The sequence below is a fragment of the Perognathus longimembris genome, chromosome 17, assembly GCF_023159225.1.
Source record: "Perognathus longimembris pacificus isolate PPM17 chromosome 17, ASM2315922v1, whole genome shotgun sequence".
NCBI lineage: Eukaryota > Metazoa > Chordata > Mammalia > Rodentia > Heteromyidae > Perognathus > Perognathus longimembris.
This window is the reverse complement of record NC_063177.1, coordinates 20,667,707-20,685,765: the sequence shown is the minus strand read 5'-3', so window position 1 is coordinate 20,685,765 and position 18,059 is coordinate 20,667,707. Positions and strand designations below refer to the sequence as shown.

Genomic DNA, 18,059 nt, shown 5'->3' with positions numbered 1-18,059 from the left:
AGGACTCCCCTCAATTAAAATAGTATAATTGTCTTCTAAGTAAGTAGTCCTCTAAAAGCATCAACTCTCATTTCTGACACTTGAAAGACATGAAAAGGCAAATGGAGTTGTCTGAAACACATACTCTCATTTCTAAACAGTCTGTCCCCTAAAGCCAATGAAACTTTGGACGCTTAACTCCTATTCTGCTAACAGTAGACTAGATTCAGGAAATAAAAAGAATTCCAGTGAACAAAACTTTTGGTATCTCTAGTTGCTGGTGGCTCACCTACAATCCTAGCTACTCAGGAGACTGAGATCTGAGGATCACAGTTTGATGCCAATCAGGACAGGAAAGTCTATGAGACCCATCACCAATTAACCACTGAGAATAAAACAGCACAGTATAAACTGTTTGTAATAAATGTGATTCTTATAAACACCTAAAACACAGTCTACTTTATAGAGTATTCTACTTTGTAATCACTTCCTTGTACTTCAACAATGCTTAAGGATTTTTCTTGTTTTAGTAATTTAGCATCCTCTAATAAGATCTTAATAATGTCACAGCTGTGAGATTAAAATTCTCAGCTACTCTTACCAACTATCCACCTGACTGAGCAATTTAAAGGAATGTGTCAAAAATACAAAATCAAGGGCTGGGGATAGGGCCTAGTGGCAAGAGTGCTTGCCTCGTATACACGAAGGCCTGGGTTCAATTCCCCAGCACCACAAAATAAAGAAAACGGCCAGAAGTGACGCTGTGGCTCAAGTGGCAGAGCAAAAAAAGAAGCCAGGGACAGTGCTCAGGCCCTGAATCCAAGCCCCAGGACTGGACAAAAAAAACAAGGATAGGGGAGATGATGAAGTATAGAATGTACAAGACTCCAGGTTCATTCCAGCACTGCAAAAAGAAGAAAACATTCATGCATAGAATTTAAAAGAACTCAGGTGGGTATACAGCTCAGTGGTAGAGCATGTTCATGAAAGCCCCAAATTCAATCCTTAGTACTAAAGGGGGAAAAAAGAAAAAAGAAAGAGGCCTGGCTGTGGAAGACTTCTTTTCCTAAAATTTAGACCTTCAAGTTTATAACACTATTCATCAATATCATATTAAATAATGGAAATTTCAAAGACCTTAATGTATAAAATTTCTATTAAAATCCAGGTGAGGGAGGCTGGGAATGTAGCTAAGTGGTAGAGTGCTTGCCTAGCATGCATGAGCCCTGGGCTCAATTCCTCCGTACATAAACAGAAAAAGCCAGAAGTGCACTGTGGCTCAAGTGGTAGAGTGCTAGCCTTGAGCACTAAGAGGCTCAGGAACAGTACCCAGGCCCTGAGTTCAAGCCCCAGAACTGACAAAATAAAGAATAAAAATGTAGTTAGGTCATTTGTTTAACTTTTTATTTTTATATAGACAAAAGAAATTTCTATTATTTTACTAATCTTATGTCATTTACACACTAACCTGGTAGAAATGCGACTGAAGACTGCATTGAAGTTGTTGCAGCTGAGAGAAAATAAAACCCCAGAGGCAGAATTCCGAAGTTCAGCTGCATGCTGGTTTCCTTCTCGACAGGTGTGAAGAAAATGGCAGATTTCTGGCAGCAACTGCTTGACCAACATGGTTTCATCTAATCTCATTGTGTCTTTTGGTTGCTAAAAAAGAAATCATTTCATAATTCTAAAACTTGTTTTACCTGTGAACGTTTGCTATTACTAATATTTTCAAGCATACAGAGGAGCTGAAATAGAATAATGAACACCTATATGGCTATCACCTACATCCAACAATTATTAACATTTCATCATATTTGCTAAATCTATCTATAGATGGTCTAATAAAGGTAGTTTCATCTTTCATCCTGTAACTATAATTCAAGTCCAGCCCCCACCTCATCCTTAGTATCTACCCAAGTTCTGCTTCCTTGCTTTTTTAATGAGACCTTTCCTTTCTGAAAATCTCCAATATGTTGTGAGTTCTAAATAAATTGTATTCTTATTCACTGATGAGTACATTATGTCATTTGTCTCAACATCTAATTATATCCTGCAGATTGACACATACTATTGAGGTTGTTTTTTTTTTTTTTTTTAATTTTATTTATTTATTTTGCCAGTCCTGGGCCTTGGACTCAAGGCCTGAGTACTGTCCCTGGCTTCTTTTTGCTCAAGGCTAGCACTCTGCCACTTGAGCCACAGCACCACTTCTGGACGTTTTCTATATATGTGGTGCTGGGGAATCGAACCCAGGGCTTCATGTATACAAGGCGAGTACTCTTGCCACTATGCCATATTCCCAGCCCCACTATTGAGGTTTTTTTTTTTAACTAATTCTAGCTACTATACTCTCTGTAGGCAGAAATTTAAGCCTAATGGTGGGATCTGATTAATGTCAAATGTTTTAAGTAATTCAGTATAGTCCCAAGTGGCCTCTTGTTCATGATAACAAGTTTCATGTCACCAACTTTGGTGTTTTGTTGGGTTTTTTGGGGGGTAGGGGGATTGTACCAGTCTTGAGGCTTGAACTCAGAGCCTAGGTGCTGTCCCTGAGATATTTTTTCTCAAGGCTAGCACTTGAGCCACAGTGCCACTTCTGACTTTTTCTGAGTATTACTGAAGATGAGAGTCTCACAGACTTTCCTGTCCAGGCTGGCTTCAAACCGTAATCCTTAGATCTCAGCCTCCGGAGTATCTATGTTTACAGGCGTGAGCCACCAACACTCACCCAGGGTTGATTTTGATCTCTACTTTGTTTATTTTGTAAATAACAAGCCTCCAAATAAGTATTCCTTAAGAGAAGCTGTTTCATATTACTATTTCATCTAGCTATCATGATTTTGATATCCATATATGGATTAACAATTTTGATAATATTGAGCAGATTGGCAAAGCACAAAATATTTTGTATAATTGTGTTTTACATCCTATTCTGTAACTGCAATCCAAGTGCTTTCCTATATAAATACACAGAAATACAAAAAGAGTATATGGATATTTCTCAAAAACCTGTCATGTGGGGCTGGGAATATGACCTTGTGGCAAGAGTGCTTGCCTCAAATACATGAAGCCCTGGGTACAATTTCTCAGCACCACTTATATAGAAAAGGCCAGAAGTGGGGCTGGGGATATGGCCTAGTGGCAAGAGTGCTCGCCTCGTATACATGAGGCCCTGGGTTCGATTCCCCAGCACCACATATACAGAAAACGGCCAGAAGTGGCGCTGTGGCTCAGGTGGCAGAGTGCTAGCCTTGAGCAAAAAGAAGCCAGGGACAGTGCTCAGGCCCTGAGTCCAGGCCCCAGGACTGGCCAAAAAAAAAAAAGAAAAGGCCAGAAGTAGTGCTGTGGCTCAAGTGGCAGAGTGCTAGCCTTGAGCAAAAAAAGCCAGGGACAGTGTTCAGGCCCTGAGTTCAAGCCCCAGGATTGGGAAGAAAAAAATGTCATGTTTGTTAGGATTTCTCATTTCTTACAGGTTAACCAAACAAATCAGATATTGAAACTAACCCAAATAAGTAAATAAAAAAAATCAAGCAATTATTTAGTTTTGGTTTTTTTTTTGGCCAGTCCTGGGCCTTGGACTCAGGGCCTGAGCACTGTCCCTGGCTTCTTCCCACTCAAGGCTAGCACTCTGCCACTTGAGCCACAGCGCCGCTTCTGGCCGTTTTCTGTATATGTGGTGCTGGGGAATCGAACCTAGGGCCTCGTGTATCCGAGGCAGGCACTCTTGCCACTAGGCTATGTCCCCAGCCCAATTATTTAGTATTTTTAATAGTAATGGTATAAAGTAGCTTTCCTCTGACTAAAAAGTTTTAATCATGATATTGATAAGTACTCTACTTAGCTATGATACACTATGATAAACGCATACACTATGTTCTTAAATCTCTAATTTCATCTAAATATGAGATTCAAACATTAACAAAACACAAGTTACTGTTAGGTTAGAAAAGAAAAGTGGGGGCTGGGAATATGGCCTAGTGGTAGAGTGCTTGCCTCCCATACATGAAGCCCTGGATTTGACTCCTCAGCACCACATATATAGAAAAAGCCAGAAGTGGCGCTGTGGATCAAGTGATAGAGTGCTAGCCCTGAGCAAAAAGAAGCCAGGAGCAGTGTTCAGGCCCTGAGTCCAAGCCCCAGGACTAGCAAAAAATAAAAAGGAAGAAAAGTATAAAATTAATTAAATGAAAATCAAAAGAAAGCCATAAAATCATAGAAGAAAGCCTATCAACTGTTCCATAATATGAATATTACTTTTAAATTATAATATTGAAAAAAAATTTAAGTGATACAGGTCTATGGATAGCTCAGTGGAAGAGTGTTTGCTGAGTATTATGTATAACCCTGGGCATAATCCTTAGCTGAACTTAAAAGTTAAGACATTTCCAATAGTAAAACTCAACAGTGATACAGACACACACACAGTACAAGTTATACAAGACCACTTATTAGCATTACCATTCAATTATATCCAAAGAATATTACATCAGACAAGGGTCAATATCAATAATTATCTGCCCATATGCAGCTACCATTTCTTCTAAACTACCAGTGTATATGCTGTAGAAACTGAAAAAGTAATAAACCAGCATACCTCTATTTAATCCTGGGTATGGATGATATACTGGTAATTCCAAAATAATGAGTGCCGTAAAGAATTGTTTCAAAGGTGTAAAACTGTCCACCTTCCAATACCAATGCTTTTATTCTTTCACTCCATTTCACAAGTGAACAGTAGAAGATTGTAAATTAACAGAAGAAACCAAGCTAAAACAATTAGCTCATCCTCAATTTAAGTGTTCCATATAAACACTGTTCCACAATTTTGGAACATAGCCAAGCTCAGTAAGAGTTTAAGAGAATATGCTTAGTTTTCCTGGCTTGACAATTAAGACATTTGCACGAATATAATTACTTTCTTTTTGGCCACACAACCAATCAGCCCTCACACATTAGCATCTCTTAACACCTCTTTGGTTCAAGGTTTACTAAAGAGATCTGAAACATGTGAGGAATACAAAGGCATTAAAATGCCTATATGCCTCTGATCATATAAAATAATATTTATCAAAATGAACTCCAGAAAGTGGAAATAAGAGGGACACAGAAATGGAGGGACCAAGAGTGAACAAATGCAGCAGTGGCACTCACTAGACACTGCCGAAAATGAACTGTACAACTTGTGGGTAGAGATGGGAGGGGAAAAATCTGGGAGAATATGAGGGAAGAAGTGACATTGTTCAAAATGAAACGTACTCTTTACCTGGCTTATGTAACTGTAATCCCTCTGCACATCACCCTTGCAATAACAAGTAAAAACTAAAAATTATTTTAAAAATCTTCAATATATACAAGAAAAGTAATTCTAAGTAAAAACAAACTTCTGCATTTTGTGCCAAATGAAGACAGAACCTAATTCCAATATATGCAGAATAGACCCAATAGAGGTATTTAATTCATATATTTATATAAACTATCAATGTTCTGTAAGAAGTGAAGTTACTGAAGATTAGAAATATTTTTGCTTTGTACAACCGAAGCCTTTATGAAAAAGTTCAATTTAACTCACCATAGAAAAACACTGAGGGGCTGGGGATATAGCCTAGTGGCAAGAGTGCCTGCCTCGGATACACGAGGCCCTGGGTTCGATTCCCCAGCACCACATATACAGAAAACGGCCAGAAGCGGCGCTGTGGCTCAAGTGGCAGAGTGCTAGCCTTGAGTGGGAAGAAGCCAGGGACAGTGCTCAGGCCCTGAGTCCAAGGCCCAGGACTGGCCCAAAAAAAAAAAAAAAGAAAAGAAAAACACTGAGTTCTTAGAAGAAACCTGGAAAAACACTATTTGGTACTCAACTACTCCACATACCTGTTATATTGTTCATATTTACACAAAATCAATGTTCAAGTCCTATTTAGTCCCAATAGTATAAGTTTAATTTTCAAGGAACTTTTTATAAAAAGCTGAATAATAGTATGCTAAAAATCATATTTATACAGAAACAAAAATAAAATTATTCTTAGTCTTCTTCCATAATTCTGCAATGCCACAGGCTTAACAAAAATATGAGAAGTTAATTAAAACTAAAAGTGATTAAATCACAAAAATATTTTCTAAGCCAAACAGGACTGCCTCTCCTCTAGAATCCTGGCTACTAAGGAAGTTGAGATCTGAGGATCATGGGTCAGAGACAGCCCAGACAGAGGAAATAGACAAATTATCAAAACTTTTATCTCCAATTAACCAGCAAAATGCTGGAAGTTGGGGCATGGCTCCAGTAGTACCACGCTTAAACAAAAAAGCCAGCCAGGCACAGGTGGCTCATGCCTCTAATCCTAACTACTCTGGAAACAGATCTGAGGATCGCAGTTTGAAGCCAGCCTGGGCAGACTCCATGAAACTCATTTCCGATTGAAATAGAACTATGGCTCAAATGGTAGAACGCTAGCCTTGAGCAAAAAGTCTAGGGACAGCATCCAGGCCCTGAGTTCAAACCCCAAAAGGAAAAAAAAAAAAAAAAAAAAAGCAAGAGAAAACACATGGCCCTGATCTCAAGCCCCAGTGTCAGAATAAAAAAAAAAATAGGATTTACTTACCCCAGCAAGACATTTTTCCAGTGTATCCAATATAATTAACTGAGAGAGATACAAATTTTTTTCAGCAGCTTCTCCAAATATCCTCTACAAAAAGATAGTCAGAACACAAAACTTGGTTATCACTCTCTATACATTCAGCAAATATCTGAAAAGTGAGGCACTAAAAAACAAGGAAAATCAATAACCTTCCACTTTATTATCTAGATTATACTATATCTAAACCTACTATTTTTTATTTTACCTTAATCCTCACAAAATAAATTACGAAAAAAAAATGGAATCATTCATTATAATCTGCCACTCATTATCTCTATAATAACAAAATATATTGCTTTGGTTTATGTTTCAAAAATACCTATGATTTAAAGATTTTAACATTCTCATTATGCAAAACTGAAGCCTTTTTTTCTTTTTCAGTCCTGGGGCTTGAACTCAGGGCCTGAGCACTGTCTCTGGCTTCGTTTTGCTCACAGCTGGCACTCTGCCACTTGAGCCACAGCACCACTTCTGGTCTTTTCTCTATTTGTGGCGCTGAGAAATCAAACCCAGGGCTTCGTGTATATGAGGCAAGCACTCTTGCCACTAGGCCATATTCCCAGTCCCGAAGCCTTAATTCTTACAAAGACAAAATTGTACTATACCAATCAGTGTATTTTTTTAAGCATTTACTACCCAATGTATGACACTCTATCCACTTACTACCAAAAGACAATGGTTTCCACAATCTAATTTATTCAATAAGCACTAAATAAATGCCAGGCCAAAACATATGTTTTTCTTTTGAAGAAGGCCTCAAATATAAAAATATTTCACTATATCTAGAAACATGGCTACATATTTATATGTGTAAAATCCTACTCATAGGCATGACTCTGAGAGTTCACACTTGTAATCCTAGCTACTTAGAAATGAGGCTAAAGTCTAAGAATCATGGTTTGAAGCTAGCCTGGGTAGGAAGGGAAAAAAAGTCATGGAAACAATGGAATGGGAAACTGTACCATGAATAAGAGAGGCTTCTAAGGGGAAGAATATAAAACTGAAAGGAAAGTTTACAGTTACACTTAGTCTCATTCATAAAATAGGATAAAATCATTCCACCTAAAATCCATAGGAAATTATTTCCTGTATTTCAAAATATAATGCTCTCATACTTCTAAAACAAAATAAAGCAAATAAACAAAAAAAAAAGCAGTAATCCAAATACTCACCATGGTGTTAACATTCTTTAAGATAGTAGTGAGACCACTTATAACCAAGGAAAACTTGTATTTGGAAATATTGATTAGACATTCCTTATTGTGCTCAGTGCTGACTTTGGTATGTGTGTTCTGTTGTCCTGTTTTTATTGGGAGCTGAGAGGAAAAAAAAGTTAAGAGTTTACCTTTTCAAATTACTAAAGACAATTTAATTTACTGAAAGTCATGTCATCTTAGGAAAGCTATCAACCACAGTAACTTTTGTTTCTCAAGCTCCAATGTTCAACATAATAGCACTTTTCAAATTTTGCAGTTTTCCTACTATAATTCATAAATATCTACAAAATTAAATATTTAGCCAGCCAGATGCCAGTGGCTCATGTCTGTAATCCTTGCTACTCAAGAGGCAAAGATCTGAGGATTGTGATTCAAAGCCAGCCCAGGCAGGAAATGTCTATGAGAATCTTAACTCCAATTAACTACCAAAAACCTGGAAATGGAGCTGTGGCTCAAGTGGTAGAACACTAATCTTGAGCTCAGAAACAGCATCCAGGCTCATGAGAAAATGATAACTTACAGAAACAGAGCTAAGTCAGTTGTGCAGAGGAAAGCAGGGAGGTTAAGACTGACTCAAGTAAGATAACCACTTTCAGCTACTCAATGAGGGAGCACCAGAACAACTGATACACTTCACAGGAAAATATATCCTGGGGGAGAAATCACAGAATGGGTTAAGAAGTCATACTGCCTAGAAATTCATTTCTTAGGGGAAAAAAAAAAGAATTCATCTGTACTCTGTTCAAATATAGTACTCTATTTTTTAATTAACACACACACACACACAGAGCTGGGAATATGGCCTAGTGGTAGAGTGCTTGCCCTATATACATGAAGCCCTGGGTTCGATCCCTCAGCACCACATATACAGAAAAGGCCAGAAGTGGCACTTTGGCTCAAGTGGAAGAGTGCTAGCCTTGAGCAAAAAGAAGCCAGGGACAGTGCTCAAGCCTTGAGTCCAAGGCCAGGACTGGCAAAAAAAAAAAAAAAGCATCACACACATATTTACTGTTAGTATTAGATCTTGCTAGTGTTAACAGAGAACTCTAGTAAGTTTCCTGTGAAATCCTACCAACCAACTTACCTAAGTTCAACTTTCACCATTTGAAAATTGTCCTAGTATAAAGGTAGAAAGAACAAGTGGTATAGCCAAGTTTGCTACAACAATAATAGGTAATTAAACAGTAAAGAAACACTAAATAAAAGGGGAGCATTTTTAGGGTATAGAGAAGATAGAACAGAAGCTATATATTACATAATGTTATAGGGGGATTTTGGAAAACAGCTACAATACAGCTCATGAAACTACCCAAGTCTTCCCCAAAGAAAGAAGAGAAACCAGACTAGTAAAACCACAAACTGACAGACATCTCCATGAAAATGAGGGGGCAAGGCTTCCCCACAAAGCTTCTAAAACACACATATAAGAACCACTTAAAGTTAGAAAGGTGATGAGGTGTAAGTACAAAGAAGAAACAAGTCTTAAGAACAAGAGGGGGAGCTGGGAATGTGGCTTAATTCCACATAAAAATAATCAATTAAACCAGGAACTGGTAGCTCATGCCTGTAGTCCTAGCTACTCAGGAGGCTGAGATCTAAGATCTTCACTCAAAGCTAGTCTTGGCAAGAAAGTCTGCGAGACTCTTATCTTCAATTAACTTTCAAAAAAGAGCTGGGAGTTTTGGATCAAATGATATAGCTCAAAAACATCACCCAGGCCCTAAGTTCAAGGCCAGAGCTGGCAACCCCCCCCCCTACAAAAGGGAACAATCAATTAAAAAAATATTATCAAGGCTGGGAATGTGGCTTAGTGGTAGAGTGCTTGCATAGCATACATGAAGCCCTGGGTTCGATTACTCAGCACCACATAAACAGAAAAAGCCAGAAATGGTGCTGTGGCTCAAGAGGTAGAGTGCTAGCTTTGAGCAAAAGAAGTTCAGGGTCAGTGCCCAGACCCTCAGGTTCAAGCCCAGGACTGGCAAAAACAAAAACAAACAATTATCAAGCAGGGCACTTATAATTCTACCTACTCAGGAGGCTGAGGTCTGAAGATCATGGTTCAAAGCCAATCAAAACAAAAAAGTCGGGGCTGGGGATATAGCCTAGCGGCAAGAGTGCCTGCCTCGGATACACGAGGCCCTAGGTTCGATTCCCCAGCACCACATATACAGAAAACGGCCAGAAGCGGCGCTGTGGCTCAAGTGGCAGAGTGCTAGCCTTGAGCGGGAAGAAGCCAGGGACAGTGCTCAGGCCCTGAGTCCAAGGCCCAGGACTGGCAAAAAAAAAAAAAGTCTATCAGACTCTCATCTCCAGTTAAGCAGCAAAAAGCTGGAAGTGTAGCTGTGGTTCAAGTGGTAGCATGCTAGCCTTGAGCAAAAAAGCTCAAGGGACAGTACTGAGTTCAAGCTCTGGGACCAGCACAAATACAAATACATGTATATGTATGTATAAGTACACATACATATGTATATGTGTGTATATATATAAAATAAAATCCTGCATAAAGATTTTATAAGAATGAAAGAATGAAGTGGGACATGGTTGCATGTACCTGTATCCTATAAGACTTTTTAAGCCAACTTTAAGTTCAAGGCCAGCCTGGGCTATGTAGCAAGACCTTCTCTCAAAAAAATGAAACAAGGGACTGAGAATGTGGCTTAGTGGTAGAGTGCTTGTCTAGCATGCATCAGACCCTGGGTTTGATTCTTTGGTGCCAAATAAACAAAAAAATTAACAAAATTAATAAAATGAAAACAAAAAAAATAAAACAAGGGCTTGTGGCCCTGCACCTGTAATCCTAGCTACTCAGGAGGCTGAAATCTGAGGATCATGGTTCAAAGCTAGCCCAGGCAGGAAAATCTGTGAGAAGTACTCTACTACCTGTACCATTCCCCCAGGCTCTTTTGCTCTGGTTATTTTTTAGATAAGGTTTTATACTTTTGCCTGGATTGGCCTTGGATGATGACCTACCTTGCCTCTACCTTCTGAGAAGCTAGAATTACAGGTGTCAACCACACACTCTGATACGTTGTAGAAGACAAAGTCTCATTAACTTTTTTTAAAATTAAATTTTATTAACAAGGTGTTGTGCAAAGGGGGTACAGTTACATAATAAGGCAGTAAATACATTTCCTGTAATATCTTACACCCTCATTTTTCTTTCCCTTCCCTAGATCTGGTAGGCATATATATAGTATCCCATGTACCAAAATCATATACAGTAATCATTACCTTTTGTTTGTTTACCCTGGGCTGACTATGGTCCTCTTTATCTCACAAGAAGCTATGATTACTGACATAAGCCACTGTGCTCAGCCCTGCCTTGTGACTATTGAGGGGAAAAAAGGAGGTATAATTTCACACCAAATGCTGGGCAAGAGGGAAATAGGAGAGTTTACTAGCATATCTCAGTACTGGTCATAAAAGAAAACCAATATATAATATCCTACTCTCCCCAAGTGAAAGAAACAAGGATAATATATTACATAAAGATAGCAATGTAATGGTCATCAACAGAGCAAAACTACAAATTACAAATCAAGGGCAGTTAGACATGCCTGTAATCCTAGTGTCTAAGGAGGCTGAGGTGAATGAGCACTAAAACCCAGGTGTTTAACACCAGACTAAGCAATAGAGTCTGACTTTAAAGAAAAAAAATGGGGGGGGGAGAATGGCCTAGTGGTAGAGTGCTTGCCTTGTATACATGAACCCCTGGGTTTGATTCCTCAGCACCACATATATACAAAAAGCCAGAGGTGCTGGGGATTTAAGCTCAGAGGAACAGGGCCTGCCTGGCGAGCACAAGGCCCCAAGTTCGGTCCTCAGCTCTGGAAAACAAACTATAAAAAAAAAAAAAAATCAAGGGGGCTGGGAATATGGCCTAGTGACAAGAGTGCTTGCCTCATATACAGGAAGCCCTGGGTTCGATTCCTCAGCACCACATATATAGAAAATGGCCAGAAGTGGCGCTGTGACTCAAGTGGCAGAGTGCTAGCCTTGAGCAAAAAGAAGCCAGGGACAGTGCTCAAGCCCTGAGTTCAAGCCCAGGACTGGCAAAAAAAAAAAAAAAAATCAAGGACAGAAAAAGCCAGAGGTGGTGCTGTGGCTCAAGTGGTAGAGTGCTAGCCTTGAGCAAAGGGATGAGTTCAAGCCCCAGGACTGGCAAAAAAAAAAAAAAAAAATGGAGAAAGAGGGGCTGGGAGTGTGATCTAGTGGTAGAGTGCTTACCTAGCATGTATGGAGCCCTGGGTTCCATTCCTCATATACACAACTCATAAACAGAAAGAAAAAAAAAAGATTGTGGTGACATATGGTGTGTCAACTTCACTAAGTTGAGACCAAATTTCTCAGAATCTCATTCACTGTTTAAGACTGATAGTGTTGGCCTAAAGTAAATTTACTTAGATTTGTAAGGTGGAAGTGGAGCAGCATCTATTATTTTTCTCTGGGAGGCTTCATGGTCAGATACAATGAGACAGATGTAGAGGTTGCAGAGGTGCCCTGAGAACTCCAATTCTATTTCTCTATTGTTGTATGTCAAGCTGTTTCTTCAGATTAGTGCCTACCTTGCTGAACAACAGTGGCTAAATTCCCTCACCAGATACTAAGTTGCAAACTTACAGAAATGGTAACTATCAATTGCAGGAAATTTCTATAGGACTCTCAAGCTCTTCCCTTCACCATCTCACTTCAGTGGCTTGATCTTCTTGGCTTCCCAGATTGCCTTACATGTTCCAATTTATCAGCTCATTGCCACTGATTCTGGAGATCTAGTTAATGACTTCTCAAGTCCTCCAGCTACTCCTTCCACATCTAGTCTTCCCAAAGTTATATACATACTGTTTAATACTGTAAATTCCTTATTCTATTACACAGTTTGCTTCTCTGAACTCTAGTTGACAAACAAACCTTTGTTAATAAATATTCAAATATATGCTGAGACAGCAAATAACATACCACACAATGACACTTTAAAAAAAAACATATAAATGCAACTTGAAAGACACGAATTCATGAATAAGAAATGAATTTATGGAGGCTAGGAATGTGGCTTAGTGCTTGCCTAGCATGCAGGAAGCCCTGGGTTCCATTCCTAAGCACCACATAAACAGAAAGGCCAGAAGTGGTACTGTGACTCAATAAGCAGAGTGCTAGTAGCCTTGAGCATAAAGAAGCTGAGGATAGTGCTCAGGCCCTGAGTCCAAGCCCCAGGACTGGCAGAGAGGCAGAGAGACAGACAGAGAGAAATGAATTTACGGACCTATAGAATAGTCCCTAATCTTCCTGGTCTTTGCCTCCTGAATGGCTGGGATTATACACATGAGCCATCAGTGCCTGGTCCAGTCTCCTTTTTCTATAACAGCTTATTCTCATAGAACTGAGATCCCAAAGAATTGCATTTTTATCCCTTCTAAGAGCAGCATCCCCAGAGATCCAACTGGCTCTTGTTTGATTTCACCTCTTAAAAATCCCAACACTACCATCCTTAGGATCAACATTCCAACACCATGAAACTTAAGGAAACACCCTCAAAACACATCGATATGAACAGACATTTAGTATGATAAAACTATTTCAAGTCAGTGACAAAAGAAAAGATTAGTCCATATACTGACGTCAGATCAACTGGCTACTGAAGTGCCAGACTTTGAAGTCAAGCCCCATTTTACCACGTGAACCCCATTTTACCACGTGAACCCCATTTTAGAATCGAACCCTGAGCCAATCAGATTTGTACCTGTGTCCTAATCTTGCTTGCTTGAACACCTGATTCTCGTAACCTTGTTCTTTGCCTTTATAAGCCCTGTGTAATCACAGCTCAGGGCTCCCTCCTAACCTCCGCTGTGTCGGTGGGTAGGACAAGGCCCGAATCGCAGCTCGCTTAAAGCCTTGCCTTGCTTTTGCATTTCGGAATGTCTGAGTCTCGGTGGTCTTCTTGGTGGTGGTTTCGCGACTTGGCACAACAGCTATCTGTTCTTTTTTTTTTTTTTTTTGGGGGGGGGGGGGTGTTGGTCCAAGACCAGGGCTCGAAATCAGTACCTGACATTTTTGTTCACTGGCTCTCTACCAACTGAGCCATGGCTAAAACCCCTATCCCTCTAAAAATAACAACTCAAACCAAATTTGAAAATGGGTAGGTGATTCAAAACCTACTATAAGTAAAAAGTAATTAGGTGATTAGGACAAACACTAAAGACTTCATTTCACAATCCTGGATAGAGAAAGACCTTCCTAAGAAAGATGAAAGGCTTCCACAAAAAAAAAGTCACTGATCTATTTACCTACAAAAAGTGCAAATACGGGGGCTGGGAATATGGCCTAGTAGCAAGAGTGCTTGCCGCATATACATGAAGCCCTGGGTTCGATTCCTCAGCACCACATATATAGAAAAAGCCGAAAGTGGCGCTGTGGCTCAAGTGGTAGAGTGCTAGCCTTGAGCAAGAAAAAGAAGCCATGGACAGTGTTCCCGCCCTGAGTTCAAGCCCCAGGACTGGCAAAAAATAAAGTTAAAATAAAATAAAAAGTGTAAATACTACAATAAGACACTGTTGACAAGAAACAAGTATCAGCAGAAACTATAAGAATGTGCAAAAAAGGTGTAACAAAAGGTATAAGTAAGTGTGTGAAAGGGTTTATATAGCTAATAAGTTGTTTTATAAGACTTAGTGGGAAAACCACTGAAGGATTCGAAATCAATCCAAATAAAATTATGTAGTCAGGATGTACGTAGTGCTCAAAACGCTAATAATTTTAAAAGTGTAAAATAACTAGGCATCAATGGATAATGCCTATAATAATAGCTACTTAGAAGGCTGAGATCTGAAAATCATGGCTTGAAGTCAACCCAGGCAGAAAAGTCCTTGAAACTCTTATCTCCAAAAAAGCTGGAAGTAGAGCTGCAGCTCAAGTAGTACAGCACTAGCCTTGAGCAAAAAAGCTCAGGGACAGATCCCAGGCTCTGAGTTCAAGCACCAAAAGGAAAAAAAAAAAGTGTACAACAGAGCCAGATAATGATGGCTCATATCTGTAATTCTAGCTACAGAAGAAGCTGAGATTTAAAGACTGCAATTCAAAGCGAGCCTAGGCAGAAAACTTCCTGAGACTTTCATCTCCAGAGAAATGGAACTGGGGCTCAAGTGATAGAGAGCCAACCTTAAGCAAAAAAGCCAACTGAGAATGAAAGGCCAAGGAAGGAAGGGTACCAAAAAACATATAAAACAGGAGAGCACACATATACAAAGTCCTAATTCAATTCCCAGCATCACTGAAAGTGGAGGGGAAAAAAGTCCAAAGTAAAACTAAATCATTTTTTCACCAAAAAATAAAGTATAATTACAGAATATATAAGAAAATAATTATGTGGCAAAAAAAGAAAAAGAAAGAAAGAAAATACCCCAAACCTCTTAAATATGACCTTAACTTTTAAATTTATTTTATTCATTTATTTTATTTATGTTATTGTTCCCCTTTTATTTTATTTTATTTTATTTTTTTGCCAGTCCTGGGCCTTGAACTCAGGGCCTGAGAACTGTCCCTGGTTTCCTTTTTGCTCAAGGTTAGCACTCTGCCACTTAAGCCACAGCGCCACTTCTGGACGTTTCCTATATATGTAGTGCTGGGGAATCGAACCCATGTATATGAGGCAAGCACTCTTGCCACTAAGCCATATTCCCAGCCCTGTTTTTTTTTTTCTTTTACTTTTATAAATTTTTCTGTTTTGTTGTTTTCTGTTTTGGCAATACTGGGAATTGAACTCAGACCTTAAGAACTCAAGCTGGGCATCAATGGCTCATGTCTATAATCCTAGCTACTCAGGAGGCTGAGATATGAGGATGGCAGTTCAAAGTCAGCACAGGCAGGAAAGTCTGTGAGACTTTTATCTCCAATAAACTACTCAGAAAAAGCCATAAGTGGTACTGTACCTCAAGTGATAGAGTGCTAGCCTTGAGCAAAAGAAGCTCAGGGACAGAACTCAGGCCCTGTGGTTCAAGCCCCAGGACCAGCAAAAAAAAAACTATCATTCTCACCACACTGCCAGCCTATGAGTTTCTTTGCAATGGACATCTGTAACTTTAAGTTGTATTGTATATTACAGACATCTTTAGATATAATGGAAGAGCTATAAAGAGTCTAAGTTGCTTGAGAAAATCACCACCTTCTAATTATGATTTCCATTAACAAACAATTAGCTACTTAAGATATAAAATTTCAACAAGATTTAGCAAAAAAGCAGCCTAACAGTAAGCAAAGCACTCTAAACAACAGACAATGTGTTTTTTTGTTTCACTCAAATTCTTCAAAAGGTCACTGGCTGAAACTTTTGCTTTTGTGTACATTCTAACTAATTTCCAAACAGCATGTCAAACTATGACTAGGGTTGAGGATTTCACTAAAATTTATGCAACGTAGATGAGAGAAGAAAAAGAAAAGAAAAAAGAAATGATACTGAGGGAAAAGCACTTAACACATCAGCTCTAAAACCAGGTTAGCACAAATCAACAAAATGTACCAAATATGAAAAATGATTATATGAAGACATGTCCCAAAGTCGATTTTGTGCCAGTTCATAACATATAGTAGCACTTTATGTATCACCTAATGAATTTTAAAACTTTTTAAATTCTATTTTCATGCAAATGTCATGTAAAATATATAATTCATAATCAAATCTATGATCATAAAAACATTATTCCTTTGACGAGGCTAAAGGTATGTTAACTGTAAATTAAGCCAGGAGCAAATAGCACAGGATATGATTAACCTAAGAGCATGTGCTAAGCTGGTGCTTTACCACTTGAGCTATGCCTCCAGCTCTGGGGTTTTGCTGATTCATTAGAGATAAGAGTCTTGCAGATTTGTCTGCCCTGGCTGGCTTTGAACCATGATGCTCAGATCTATCTCCTGAGCTACTGGGCATGACCTTGAGCTGAACAATTTGCCAAGAAGTAAATTCCACCCTTACTTTACCCTAACTACTCCCTGCTTTTCAATTTTTTCCTTGTGATTCTCAATCTACAGTTTACCCAAGTTTTCCCACATACAGAATCATAGATTCATAAAGAAAGAAGTGTTGGACTGTGCTGGTCTGCACAGAGAATGAAGATGTCTCAACACAAAGTTTGAGCAAAGTAAGGAGAATATACATATGGGAAAAACAGTACTAGTTGAGGAGTCTAAGCCTGAACAGGATAAGGAAGATGTACATGCTGGGCAAAAGAGGTAAAGAAGAGGCGTCAAAGCCCAGGCAGGGAGAGGCATGTGTAACTGATACAACTTTCTAGGGTTCCTCAAGTTTAAGATAAAAGCACTAAGAATCTCATGACCACGACATTATTATTTTGTAGATAACTGAGAAATGTAAAAGGGACAAAGAAGAGCCCAGTGCCCATGATTCACTCTTATAACAATAGCTAGTATCTGAGTAGTAGCTGAGTATCTGAGGATCAAGATTCAAAGCCAGGGGCTGGGAATATGGCCTAGTGGCAAGAGTGCTTGGCTCTTATACATTGAAGCCCTGGGTTCGATTCCTCAGCACCACATATATAGAAAAAGCCAGAAGTGGCACTGTGGCTTAAGTGGCAAAGTGCTAGCCTTGAGCAAAAAGAAGCCAGGGACAGTGCTCAGGCCCTGAGTTCAAGCCCCAGGATTGGCAAAAAAAAAAATTTAAAATTCAAAGCCAGTCCAAGGAAAATAAATCCAGTCTATACAATGGCTGTCACTGAGCAGCACCTCCTGGTGTTCACACCTCTCATACTGAACCAGTGTTGGTCACTGTAATTACTAGAATTTGGTACAAGTCAAGATGTCTCTCTCCTAAGTGAATTTTTTGTCACAGCTATAAAAGATGCAGGCTGCCAGACACAGGTAGTTCGTGCCTGTAATCCAAACTACTCAAGAGGATCAAGGATCACAGTTTGAAGCCAGCCCAGGCAGGAAAGTTCCAAGAGACTCTTATCTCCAATTAATCACTAAAAAACTGAAAGTGGAGCTGTGCCTCAAAGTGGAAGAGCACTAGCCTTGGGTAAAATACTCAGGGACAGCACCCAGGCCCTGAGTTCAAGCCCCAGGACTGAACACGAACACACACACACACACACACACACACACACACACACACACACACACACACAGATGGAGGCTTTCATCTTGAACTAGCTGGTTCTCTCTTTCTCAGACTACTTGCTCTATAGGAAACCAATAGCCATGTCAAAAGATCACATAAGAAGCCTATCGA

At 39.3% G+C, this 18,059-nt stretch overlaps 1 protein-coding gene across 6 annotated transcripts in view; it reads right to left on the bottom strand.

Moving 5' to 3' along the window:
- Nf1 (neurofibromin 1) overlaps positions 1-18,059 on the bottom strand; it is a 256,851-nt gene that overhangs the window by 204,317 nt on the left and 34,475 nt on the right. For all 6 annotated transcript variants that reach the window (XM_048365042.1, XM_048365038.1, XM_048365039.1 and 3 more), the window contains exons 2-4: positions 7,781-7,924; positions 6,573-6,656; positions 1,448-1,638 (exon numbers count right to left, since the gene is read on the bottom strand). In XM_048365042.1, the coding sequence (XP_048220999.1) occupies positions 1,448-1,638; positions 6,573-6,656; positions 7,781-7,924 (419 nt within the window). The remainder of the gene's footprint in view (positions 1-1,447; positions 1,639-6,572; positions 6,657-7,780; positions 7,925-18,059) is intronic.